This window comes from Arvicanthis niloticus, chromosome 15, assembly GCF_011762505.2.
Source record: "Arvicanthis niloticus isolate mArvNil1 chromosome 15, mArvNil1.pat.X, whole genome shotgun sequence".
In the NCBI taxonomy this organism is placed as follows: domain Eukaryota; kingdom Metazoa; phylum Chordata; class Mammalia; order Rodentia; family Muridae; genus Arvicanthis; species Arvicanthis niloticus.
The window spans coordinates 5,075,518-5,088,434 of record NC_047672.1 but is presented as its reverse complement, the minus strand read 5'-3'; the positions used below and the strand labels follow the sequence as shown (position 1 = coordinate 5,088,434).

The 12,917-nt window shown below is 41.7% G+C and overlaps 1 protein-coding gene across 4 annotated transcripts in view; it reads right to left on the bottom strand.

Annotated features, from left to right (window-relative positions):
- Positions 1–12,917, bottom strand: part of Rnf32 (ring finger protein 32) — a 34,218-nt gene that overhangs the window by 17,358 nt on the left and 3,943 nt on the right. For 2 of the 4 annotated variants that reach the window (XM_034518807.2, XM_076913289.1), the window contains exons 4-7: positions 9,699–9,841; positions 6,850–6,882; positions 6,176–6,300; positions 5,696–5,804 (exon numbers count right to left, since the gene is read on the bottom strand). In XM_034518807.2, coding sequence (XP_034374698.1) covers positions 5,696–5,804; positions 6,176–6,300; positions 6,850–6,882; positions 9,699–9,841 — 410 coding nt within the window. Of the gene's footprint in view, positions 1–9; positions 4,962–5,695; positions 5,805–6,175; positions 6,301–6,849; positions 6,883–9,698; positions 9,842–12,917 lie in introns of those variants that run through there. The other 2 variants (XM_076913288.1, XM_076913290.1) reach the window with 2 other exon arrangements.

The following is a 12,917-nucleotide window of genomic DNA, read 5'->3' as shown; positions in this document are numbered from 1 at the left end:
GAAGAATTTTATCAGAAATTTGATAGATATTACACAGAATCTGTAAGCTGCTTTTGCTAAGGTGGCCAGTTTTCATGGTATTGATTCTGCCATTCCATGAGTATAGGAAAGTCTTTTCATATTTTAGTGTTTTCATTAAATAATTCAGTGTTTTAAATTTTCATTGTTTTTCATCTCCTTGGTTAGGTTTGTTCCTGGGTGTTTTATTTTTCTAAGGCTATTGTTAATGGGATTGTTTTCATTTCTTTCTCAGTATGCTTGTTATAGGTATATAGAAAGTTTTTCTATTTTATCCTGCCACCTGACTAAAAGTGTTCATAAGCCTTTTCTGAAGGAGCCTTTAGTGTCCTTTTTAAGAACAGGGTTGTACCATTTGCCAAGTGTGCGATGACTTCCTTTCTCATTTGTACCTAGTTTTTCCTTTCATTTGTATTGACTGATCACTCTGTCAAAGAATTCAAATGTAATACTGAGTGGCTATCCCTGTCTCCTTCTTGGTTTTAGAAGAGAGGTTTTGAGGGATTTCCCATTTAGTATAAAGATGGCTAATTTTTTTATAATTGCACTGTATCCTGTTAAGGTATGCTTGTTCTTTCTCGAGTGTCTTCAGGACTTTTATCTATGAGATGATCCATAATTGATTTCTGCTTCTGCATATGTGTTATTGCATTTGTTGTTTTACAGATGTTGAACCACTTTTACATTGAAAGAATTAATTTAATCAACTTCATTATGGTTATAATGGCTTGAATGTGACTTATGGCCCATAGGTTCACTTTTTGAACATTTGGTCTCTAGCTGGTGTCACTGTGTTAAGATACTGGGGACATCTGGAACATCTGGAACTGTGTCCCAGCAGACATTTGGTCTCTAGCTGGTGTCACTGTGTTAAGATACTGGGGACATCTGGAACATCTGGAACATCTGGAACTGTGTCCCAGCAGAAGCTGCCCACTACTAGGTTCAGTCCTGGAAGGTGGCATCTGATTCTGGGTCTGTGCCCTGCTATCTGACTACCAACATGTGAACACCAAGCTCCTGCCATTATGGGTGAACTTCTCCAGTTGTTCTTCATTTCTTGCTGTGATGGACTTCCCCTTCAGACACTCTGTGCTGAAATAACCTCTGAACCCAGGAGTCAAAACAAACCTTTCTGACTTTTGTTTCCAATGGTATTTTCTTATATCATTCAGAAGCCATACTGGCTAGTTTTTGTCGACTTGACACAAGTCAGAGTCACTGGAGAGGAGGGAGCCTCAATTGGGAAAATGCTTCCATAAGGTCATGCAAACCTGTAGGGAATTTCTTTAACTCCTGATTGTTGTGGGAGAGCCCAGCCCATTGTGGATGGTGCCACATCTGGGCTGGTGGTCCTGGGTTCTACAAGAAAGCAGGCTAATCAAGTCAAGTGGTGCAAGCCAGTAAGCAGCCCTCCTTCTATGGCGTCTACATCAGCTCTTGCCTTCAGGTTCCTGCCCTGACTTCCTTTGATATTAACAGTGACAATGAAGCATAAGCCAAATAAACCCTTTCCTCCAAACTGCTTTGGTCATGGGTGTTTCATTATAGCAACAGTAATCATAACCAGCAGAGAGACATAACACAATGGTGCATGATCTTTTTACTATGCTATGGAATTCAGCTTGCCTAGTATTTTATTAGGAATTGGTTTGGAATTTTCTTTTTGTATCCTTATGTAAAAATTAAAAATAAAAGTAATACTGGCTGAAGGCAAGGGTTTAGTGATGCTCTTTCCCTTTTTATTTGACAGGGTAGCTTAAAAAGTCACTGCTTCTATTCTTTAAAGGTTATGTAGCATTCAGCTGCAATCTGTTCCATCCTGGGCTTTTCTTTGTTGGGAAACCTCAGTATTGCTTCAATCTTGTGTGTGCACTCCCAGCTTTTACTTCTTTAGTGTTTTGGTTTTCACTTCCACTGTTTTTCTCTATGGACAGCAAATACTTGGTTCTTGGTTGTTAATCAAGAAACTCAGACCAAAGAGAACACAACCTGCTGCTGTGCTGTTCTTTTCAGGAAAGTGGTATTGATACTGTAATAGACTCATAAAGCCTAAAACTCAGAGGGTTTTTTGAGGGCCAGCAACGGTTCCCAGGCCTCCCCTGCAGGATGGAAGGTGGTAGTGAGCAGAGAGCTCTGCTTTCCTTTTATGGCTGGTTCTAGTTTTCCTTGACATTCTTAAAGAAACTGAAAATTTATTTTCTTACATGGAGAATTTAAAAAAAACTCTAAGAAAAACAATGGTGGGGTTAATTTGTAGCAAGTAAAGATATAACAAATGTTTTCAGCATCTGAAAACATTTTGGGACATGGAGCAGAGCCATCGGGGCCACCCTCAGACACTACTGAGGCTCCCTATGCTTCAGACTACAGCCTCACAAACTTCCATAATATCCCTGGGTTCTGAAACCAGCTACCTAGCGTTGAGTCTTTCACATGTTCTCAGACCATGTGAGTTAATCTACTGTGTCAAAACAGCACAGATAAAAAATAACGTAGTTGGGATTATCACCTGCTTATCAGGACTCCCTTATAAAGCATAGACTTTCTAAAGTTATTAATGTATACGTTAACTATCCACATATGGAAGGGAAATAGTTATCAGGTCTGGCTTAAAACTGCAAATGCAAACAATGACTTCAACTTATAAGTCATATATTATTATTGCACGTTAGAAATTACAAAGGTGGGGGCTGGATAGATAGCTCAGTGGTTAAGAGCACTGACTGCTCTTCCGGAGGTCCTGAGTTCAATTCCCCGCAACCGCATGGTGGCTCACAACCATCTGTAATGGGATCTGATGCCCTCTTTTGGTGTGTCTGAAAACAGCTACAGTGTACTCATATACATAAAATAAATAAATAAATCTTACAAAAATAAATTACAAAGGGCTTCTGGCTCACTGGTGGTTGCTTGAAGTCACAGCTTACACTCCCAATTATTAATTCAGGACCAGCCTAGGCAGCAAACTGAAGACTCTATCTCAGGACAAACCAAAATCTAGTTACTAAAAATGACTGGGAGAACAGCCCTGATCATCAGACCCTGCATATAACGCACAGGAGAACACGGAAAGGTGACAACTGTAGGAGACATCAGTGCATGGAAGAAGAACTTCCACCCTAGAGACTGAGCTCTAAAGAGAGATGTCTGGAAAACTATAAACTGGCCCAAAGTGCCTCTCCCGGTTTGGTTCAGGGTATCATCTTGACCAATGAGCAAAGACCTGGAAGGGAAGCCAGCATGCTATCTTCTGTGCAGGGAAGAGAAACAGCCCATCCAAGGAAGTGAAGACAGACATACTCTTTATCCAGTTAATGATCAGGACTTTTAACCAATTTTATTTCTTCTGCAAATGGCAGTATTTGAGAAAGAATCCTGTAATTTGGGAAAACAGGGAGCTTTTCAACAGTAGCCAGGACGAGGGAATCTCTCTAGAAACAAAGATAGCTTGTGTTTCTTATTCAACTAGGAGAGCTCAAGGTTTTTGAGATTTTTTTTTTTTTAATTCTTGGTCAAATCCAACTTGGAAGACAGTCTCTGTGGCTTCTGCCTTTGGGTCTCCTGCTGTCCTCTTATATTCAAAGGCAGGAGCTTTGTGCAGGCTAGGGCAAGCAGTACCTCAGGCATCTTCTGGCCACCACCCACACTCCATTTTGACTTCATATTGCAGTGTGCAATGCCATTAGCTTAGCATCCATATCACAATTAATGCCACCCCACTCTTGAAGGAAACTCAGTGTCTTCCTGAGTTAAATCCGAGGCATAGTAACAACCACATGTCAAATGTTCTAATTATATTCTAATAACTGTATTGCTTATAACAAATAATTGAGGGCTTTCTTTTGTTTGTTTGTTGTTGTGTGTTTGCATGCCTTTATTGCCTAGGAAAGGTACTAGAAAAAATCATATTGCTTTATAATCAGTGTTGTTACAGCATAGTTGAAATGGGCTGGCTCATCCAGGTATGGGCAAAGCCACACACAAGGTCACAGATACTCCATTTCTTCCTCTGAGATAAATGAGTCTCTTATGGGACCAGAAAGTATATGGCTATCGTCACTCAGTCTTGTGCCCAAAGAAGACAATAACTAGGAAAACAGATAATAAGGAACCATTTATTTCATTAAAGGCTGTACTAGCTGGTTTTGTGTGTCAACTTGACACAAGCTGGAGTTATGGAGAAAGGAGCTTCCCTTGAGGAAATGCTTCCATGAGATCCAGCTCTAAGGCATTTTCTCAATTAGTGATCAAGTGGGGGAAGGCCCAGCCCATTGTGGGTGGAGCCATCCCTGGGCTGGTAGTCTTGGGTTCTACAAGAAAACATGATGAGCAAACCAGGGGAAGCAATCCAGTAAGCAACATCCCTCAGTGGCCTCTGCATCAGGTTTTGCCTCTAAGTTCCTGCCATATGTGAGTTCCTGTCCTGACTTCCTTTGGTGATGAACAGCAATGTGGACGTGTAAGGTGAATAAACCTTCTCCTCCCCAGCTTGCTTCTTGGTCATGATGTTTGTGCAGGATTAGAAATCCTGACTAAGACAAACGCTCTCTGTTAGCTTTCATCATTCTAAACGGGAAGAACAAAGAGCTAAACCAAATGTGTCAATGATGCTTCTGTCGGAGTGAAGGTAGCACAGCGCGGCTGTGAGAGCTTATGCTTCTGTCGGAGTGACGGTAGCACAGCGCGGCTCTGAGAAGCTTATGCTTCTGTCGGAGTGACGGTAGCACAGCGTGGCTGTAAGAAGCTTATGCAGTGGGGTCTTGCTATGATGCCCAGGTTGGCCTCAAGCTCCAGATTCAAGCAATCTTTCTACCTCAGTTTCCCAAATGTTAGTACTACAGATTTGCAGCACCATGTATGGCTGAGGAATTTATCTCAGTGACTTGAGAGTGTCATGTAGGGATACCACAGTGTTACCATAAACACAGCTCATTAACAACCTAAAATAAGGTACATGAAAATTAACTTGGAAAAAAATATTGTTTTTAACAACTATAAAATTTCAGTGCCTATGATGTGTTTCTTTATGATTTCTTTGATTCTTAGTCGAGCAGTGACACCGGCACCCCAGGTCAGGAAAGGAGCCCTATAGCACCTACTCATGCTAGCTAGGCCTGCCATGCTGGAACAGGCATGAGAAAGGCGTTTTGAAGTTGGTTACGAAAACAACTGTCCTTTTTGTACAAGTGGAGATACAGAGAACTGTTAAAAAAGCACCGTCCACACCCCACCAAGTGAACATAAGAAGTGGTAAGTGAGTATAAGCAAGCACAGACAGGAGCTGTCTATGTCTGTAAAATGGTGATCTCACAAGGCCCAGCCAGCTATTGGAAGATGTTAGTGAGGTCTTCATTTTCACTGTTGTTGCAGGCATTAACTGGGGCCTCTTAAGAGTTGTAAAATCTCAATTTTGTCTTACTTTACCAGATGGTGCCTGACTTAAACAGCACGCAATGCTGATCTGAGTATCACCATTCCATGTATCAAGGCTGGAGGCCACTGAGTGAGCAAGGAGCTCTGAGAGTGATGTGAGCGGCACTGCCGGTAGCTTCACCAGTCCTGGGTGCTCACTCATACAGACCGTGTGTGTGTGTGTGTGTGTGTGTGTGTGTGTGTGTGTGTGTGCGCGTGCGCGTGTGCGCGAGTGCATGCAGAGGTAATAAGACACACCCACCTTTTCCTCAAAGAACTGTCTCCTTAATTTGGCATCTGTAGGCGGGACCATTTTCCTCAGGTCTCTGTACCACTTTCTAACGATGTACCCTCGCCAATAGGCTTGGATTCTAAAATAGAGATAGAGAAATGATAGCCATCTAATAGCCTTACTTTAAATTTTTAAAAAATATTTTATTATGTATATGAATGTTTTGCTTCCATTTATGTCCATTTGTGTGTCTAGTAGTCATGGAGATCAAAGCATCCAATTCCCAGGAAACAGAGTTACAGATAGTTGAAAGTCACATTACATAGGTGCTAGGGATTGAATCTGGGTCTTTTAAAAGAACAGTTGGTCTTCTTACCCACTAAGCCATCTCCTGCTGGCCTATTCCTCCCAGCCTGGGATATCCTGGTGCTCCTCTGGGTTAGTAATCATGACCACATCCTGAGTTACAAACATCTGCCTCCCCTCTGCAGGGCACTGAGCCCCTCTTACCTGGTGGCACACTTTTCTCTGAACATGCGGGCCCCGTCATGTATCACTCTGGTTTGATATTGATTCTTTCTACAGAGGGGACAGGTTTTTTTATTTGTGAACTTTTCAAAAGCCTGAAGGCATGCCTGAAGAAAAGGACTTTATTTAAAACTTTACAAGTAAACAACATAACAAGTATAAACAACATTTTTACTTCTAATGTAATTACAGTGCTCTATTTCTATATTTGATTCAAATTTGATTCAAATATATTTCTATATTTTCTCTATTTCTATAATTGAGATTCTAATTTAGATCATGAAGTAGTTTCATTAGATGTTAACACCTTACTCATGAAACCTGTTCCAAAAATATTTTTCCAGAGATCATGCATGCAAAGACTTCAAAAACCTCTGAATGTCATGTGGCCTGAAGGTCAAATGCTAGGTGTAAGACTGCTGAGCAAACAGCCAGCAGGAAGTGAGCTATCAACAGCTTCGATGTGCAGGCAAGCAATCTGCTAGACAACCATTTGTGGTTGTGTCATACAAAATCCATGATTTTCACAACAGGATGAGGTGCAGTCTAACCTAAAGCCATGTTTCTAACTACAAATGGGGCTCATGGATCAACAAATGAGCTGTTTAAATGAGTGAGGGAGGGAGGGAGGTCAGGCCTGGGGTAGCATTACTTACCCTATGGAATACGTGGGAGCAGGAAAGCAGCACCTGTCCAGCAGAAGAGAACAGGAGGCCTAGGTTAGGAACCCATCTGCTAACAGAGCAGCCTGAATACTTGGAAGGTAACATTCAGACAGCTGGTCACTTTCACAAGTGTAATTTAGCATAAACACATCATCTAGACAAAGCCGGTGACCCCAATACCACAAAACCACATCAGACTTGATATTAAGCTAGTGAAAGGATTGCCAAGGTAGACATTGCTAGGTAGATGGGGTGGGGCAGGGAGGAAACTGTCCATGTGGTCTTGGTAAGAGAATAAGCAGAGATGTGATAGGCAAACATCTTTGATAGAGCCTTGCTTAGCTAAATTACACTCCTAAACTTAAAATTGCAGCTTACTGTGACATAATTCTGAGAATCTTACATTTAAATAGCAAGACATTATGGACACAAACTACATTTTCCTTTTGAAATTGAAAGCAAGTGTGTTCATAAGAAAACTTCACCCTTCTGACTCAAACTTCACACCCAACAGTGGTTTTAGACCACTGGCCACTGGAGGTTTATTGGGCTGTGGAGAAGGTGAGTGGACAGAGGCATGTCTCCCCTGTTTTCATGACCATCCCCTATGGCTTTGCTCACTCTCTACTCGTAAGTGGGATTAAAGGAAGGAATTTTAGAATAGAGCTCATAAACGTAAAATCTTTCCTTTAAAAAATATTTATTTTATGTGTATGGGTGTTTTGCTTGCATGTATGTCTGTGGCCAGAAGAGGCATTAGATCCCTTAGAACTGCAGTTACAGGTGGTTGTGAGCACCATGTGGGTGCAGGGAACTGAACCCTAATACTCTAGAAGAGCAGCCATGTGCTCCAGCCTCGTAAAACTTTTTCTGAAACCTGCAAATTTAATAACTATTAAGTTTAATAAACTATTGTATTAAAATGATTTGTGTACTCAGTTATTGACTTTTTAATATAAAATTTCAAAGTATTTTATCAACAGATATCAATTTGCTCTGAATAATACAATTATTATATAATTCTAACATTAGAATATTATATTTTGAAAGGTCCACATTATTCATTATAGGTAAACAGTTCATGGTGATTGTTATACAAGTGAGGACATTTACATTCTGCCATAATTTCTGAGTTGGCCTGTTGTGAATCACACGAGTTCTGTTCTCACTTTAGATGGTATCTTCTACTGCAGAGATAAGTAATTACTTGAAAGTATCTTGAAATCATTCATTCATTCATTCATTCATTCACTCATTCATGTGACTGGGTATTCTGCCTGCATGTTGTCTGGGCATCTCTTGTATGCCTGATGCCCATGGAAGTCAGAAGATCTGGAACTAGAGTTGAAAGCCACTATTTGTGTGCTGGGAATCATATCTGGGTCTCCTGGGAGAACAGCCAGGACACACTCTTAACCATTGAGCCATCTCTCTAACCCAGGAAAATTGGTTTTAACTAAGAAATCTAATGTGGGAATACTAAGTGCAGTATTAACACAACAATGTTAGTATCTTTAACCAAACAAAATGACATTTACTGAAGTGCGCACACAAACCCTGTGTCTTAGGGTTTTTATTCCTACACTAATATCATGACCGAGAAGCAAGTTGGGGAGGAAAGGGTTTATTCATCTTACACTTCCACATTGCTGTTCATCACCCAAGGAAGTCAGGACTGGAACTCAAGCAGGTCAGGAAGCAGGAGCTGATGCAGAGGCCATGGAGGGATGTTACTTACTAGATTGCTTCCCCTGGCTTGCTCAGTTTGTTTTCTTATAGAACCCAAGACTACCAGCCCAGGGATGGCACCACCCACAATGGGCCCTCTCACCCTTGATCACTAATGGAGAAAATGCCTTACAGCTGGATCTCATGGAGGCATTTCCTCAACTGGAGCTCCTTTCTCCGTGATAATTCAGCTTGTGTCAAGTCGACACAAACCCAGCCAGTACAGCCTGAGCTAGGTACATGCCCATTCTTCATCCAACTAGTTTGAGCACACACAGCACAGTAAACAGGGTTGCTGAGGCTGGGGGATTCCCTGCAGCTTCAATGATCTTGTACTCCAGCACTAAATTATAAGCTGTCCTGCATATGACACCTTTGTGGCTCAAGGGCTGACTAAAATCTTTGCAGTGTCCACGTCCTGCATAAGACCAGGTCCTCTTGGCGAGGAAGAAGCAAAGTGCACATCTAGCATCTTTGTAATTCACATCACCAAAGAGCAAAAGTGGAAAGACTGTGAGTCTCCTTGTTGATAATGAAGCATAGTCAAGTCTGAGCAGTCAGGATAGCCCATAAAGCTTGGGGGACCTAAGCCTGGGTGTATGCCGGATCTTCTCAGGTGCTGTCTCAGTTCTTACCATGTAGAAGCTACAGTTACACACTATACAAAAGCCCCAGGGGAAAGCATCAGTTTTCCACACATTTTGAGAGCATGAATGACCTTGGCTCTCTGCAGCTGAGAGTTTAGGCATGCAGAGCAATGGGTTTGTGCTGCAGGTCATGAGCTTTCTTCAAACCAGGATAACCACCTTTTGTATTTTAACAGATGTGCGAACAAAGATTTTACTTTACACCAGGATTCTCACTTAAAAAATGTAAAGATATTCAAAGCATTCTTTCCTGCAAATGGCATACTCGAACTTTAAGTGACTCACCAGTAAGTGGACACTGTCAAGTGATGGTATTCAGATACATACACATTCTCTCTCCTCTCCCCTCCTTCTCCCCCTCCTCTGTCTCTCTCATTTGAAAATCACAAGGAAGGTGGAACTAGGTGGCTGGTTATTGCTAGGGAAGCAGTGCCTGGCTGGTTTAAAGTTTTGTCTGCTACATACCTGGGGATGGAGCTCAAATTCTTCCTTACATATTGGGCATGGCTGCATGGAGTCCCCTTGTAGAAGAGATCTCTGCTTCACTCTCTCCCATTCATCTGATGACAGTGGCAAGGGGGGAGGTGCCAAGAGGCCTAGTTTCTGGGCTACAGGAAAGACAAGACACAATGTAAGCTCATGTTTGTTAGCATATATGTAGTCACATTTTAAAGAGACAATCTGCATGCAGATATATTCTACAGAGGCATTACAGCCTTTTACAACACACACCAAGATGCTTTTCCATGAAGGGATGAAGGCAGTGATGACCCTCGAAGTTCCCAATAATGATTTACATTTTTATTATACAGACAGTCATCATTCTGAACGCTAAGGGATTTTTCAAGCAAGCAGGACTGACATTTAGTTGTACAGAAGTTGAAGAACACCATTTTTTTTTTTTGCGTTTGTTTGCTTGTTTTTGGCCACTTTCCTTCATGTTTCTCACCTACTTTAATTGTCAATCTGCAGCACTGCCTTGCCGCCCTCACCAATGACACTTACAAAGTGCACACCAATCACGTGCTGCCCAAAGAAACACTCCTTACTTAAGTTTATGAGTACCCATCACATGAGCTCCCCCATGGGGAGACTCACTTTGAAAAAGTACCTGCAACATTCCTGGGCATACGGCTGGTAGGACTATAAGTGTAAACCTCTATCTGCAAACTGCTAAATAATGGTAAAGGTACATAAAAAAAATCAACCTGGAACAAGATCTTCAATGATATTCAATAAATGTTACAGGAATGGGAAGTTATGACAGAGGGCTATCAGAGAGCACTCTGGGTATAGAAAAATTCACGGTAGAAGTACAAATGTATTCAGAAAGGCTAGAAGATAATGGATGTGCGTCCTAGGTAAATAGACTTTTGTCCATGTCTTCCTAGGAAAAGACACCGAACAGATGCCCATGGGACACAATAATTTGGGATACAGACAAAACCAAGAAGGCAACAGGAGGATGCATAGTACTAAGAGCTGAGTAGCCATGAGAGCACTGGTGTCAATGTGGGAATAAGTAGCAATTTTCAGGGATGTGTCTATCTGCATGCATCTGCCAGGAAACAAAATTTGCAAACAGTGTTTTACTTAAGATGTTAGGAAAAGTAAACACAACAGAGGGAAAGAAACAAATAGGAAGTAACAAGATAACAACAGAAATTCCAAGAAGTCAGGAGCCAACATAAAACCAGAACCAATGGTAGATAGAATCCAAGATGTTTTTTTCTCAAAAGAGACATTTCTAATGAAACTGGCCCAGATAAAATGCAAAGCACAAAGGAAAAAAAATACAAAATAAAAGAGGAAATAATCATAAAATGCATGTCAAAAATGGGGGAGATAGCTCAGTGAGAAAGTGCTATCCACATAAGCATGGGTTCTATCTCCAGCATCTATGTAAAAGGCTGGTCTGCTACTATGTGCCTATAATCCTAGTGCTGGTAAGGCAGAGACAGGAGATCCTTAGAGCTTGCTGGCCAGCCAGTCTAGGTTAACTGGTCAATTCTAGTTGAGAGATTCTGTCTCAAAAAATAAGTGATGCTAACCTCTAGCTGTGGAGCAAGTGGAACTGTATCACCAGACAAAAACTTGGTAAGGTTGAGTGGTTCAGAAACCCTGGTACCATTCTCATACCTGAGGACGGTAGGAATTGCATCTACTTCCAACCAAGTTCCTGTCTTGGGACATGTGACCATGACACCCAATGGAGAGAACTGTACCAGTCAGTCATATAGGGGGAGCACCTAAAGCCCCTCCACATGCAGATGAGGCATCCTTAACATCTCAGATCAAGTCAAAAGAAAGTGCCTGCCTTTAGACCCCAACCCACCCCAAAATGTATATAAGACCTTGCCCACAAGGAATAAACAAAGACAGTCTGAGAGTGTCTGTCTGTCGTATAGAGTTGTAACACTTTGAGGAAGAGAAATTCTCTCCTGAAGCTTTCACTGCTGGAAGCTGGTCGAGCGACCACAGTCACTACCCTAGTCCCAACCTTGCCATCAACTCCTTCTCCCCTTGGGAGAGGGCGATTCAGAGCCACGCAGACCTCCGCAGACAGTGTCTGGCTCACAGACTGGCATACAGCCTCCACGTGTGAAAGCATACAAACAAAAATTACATTAACGTTTGTATTTTTCAAACTCACATCTAATATATGGAAGCCTAATTCACTTCACTAGATTTACTTCTGGTAAAATATACCAACACTAAAACGTCAGGGCCTCTCCTGTCTTGGTTAAATGCCTACCATGCAGGGCAATGAGCTCAGTCTTTGTTTATTCTGTAGGTGAAGTGACTCCTATTGTCAAAGGTCAGACTTTGAACTGAACAGACATCTGCGATAGCACCCCACCCCACGAGCATCGGAGCTGAGAAAAGGCTTTGCTGGTGAACATCAGTGATAAGGCTTTCTCTCAAGATGTCTGCCACTCTTGGCTGGCTATTCTGAACTTGTAATCAAATGTGGAAACTTTCTTCTCCTCACTCCAGCAGCTAAAGGAACAAAAAGGGTGCAAACCAGGTAACTGGCACTGAGTGAGCTTCCTCTCTGTGTGCAGGCTTCCCACTACCTCCTGTCTCTGACACCTACACTACAACACAAAAGCCATAAGCAAACTTATTCTTTGTGCCTAGTCATCTAGGAGTCTTTTATTTCTAGCTTTCCAGTATGAAATGATTTCAGATTTACAAAAGACTGTAAGAACGCGATAAAGAATTCTGTGGCCTTAATATGCTGGTATAGTGATGGGTACCAGGGACTTAATGTGAGCTAATTATCAACTGCAGCCATGCTTCCTTATCCTGGTTGCACTGTATGAGGTTCCAATGATTCATAGTCAACTACCATCTGAAAAGAAATCAATGGCACATTCCAAAACCAGTTTGTAAGGTTTTTTCAGCCTAAGCAGCACAATGAAATCTCACATTGCCCTATGCTCCATTCTTGTCTCGTGTAACCAGGATGTATACGTCGTATATCCTTTGTCCTTCTGCACTTGTCTTGATTATCAGATAGACTGTGGCAGTACTACAGTCTTAGGGTTCACTGTCACTCCAGAGCAACACATCAGAGTTGCTAGTCATCCAGATGTACCCAAGACAGAAAGTAAAGAGCTTCCTTCAAGGGGGAAAAAGCAAAGTTTTTGATTTTACAGAAAAAAAAATTGTATGCAGAGG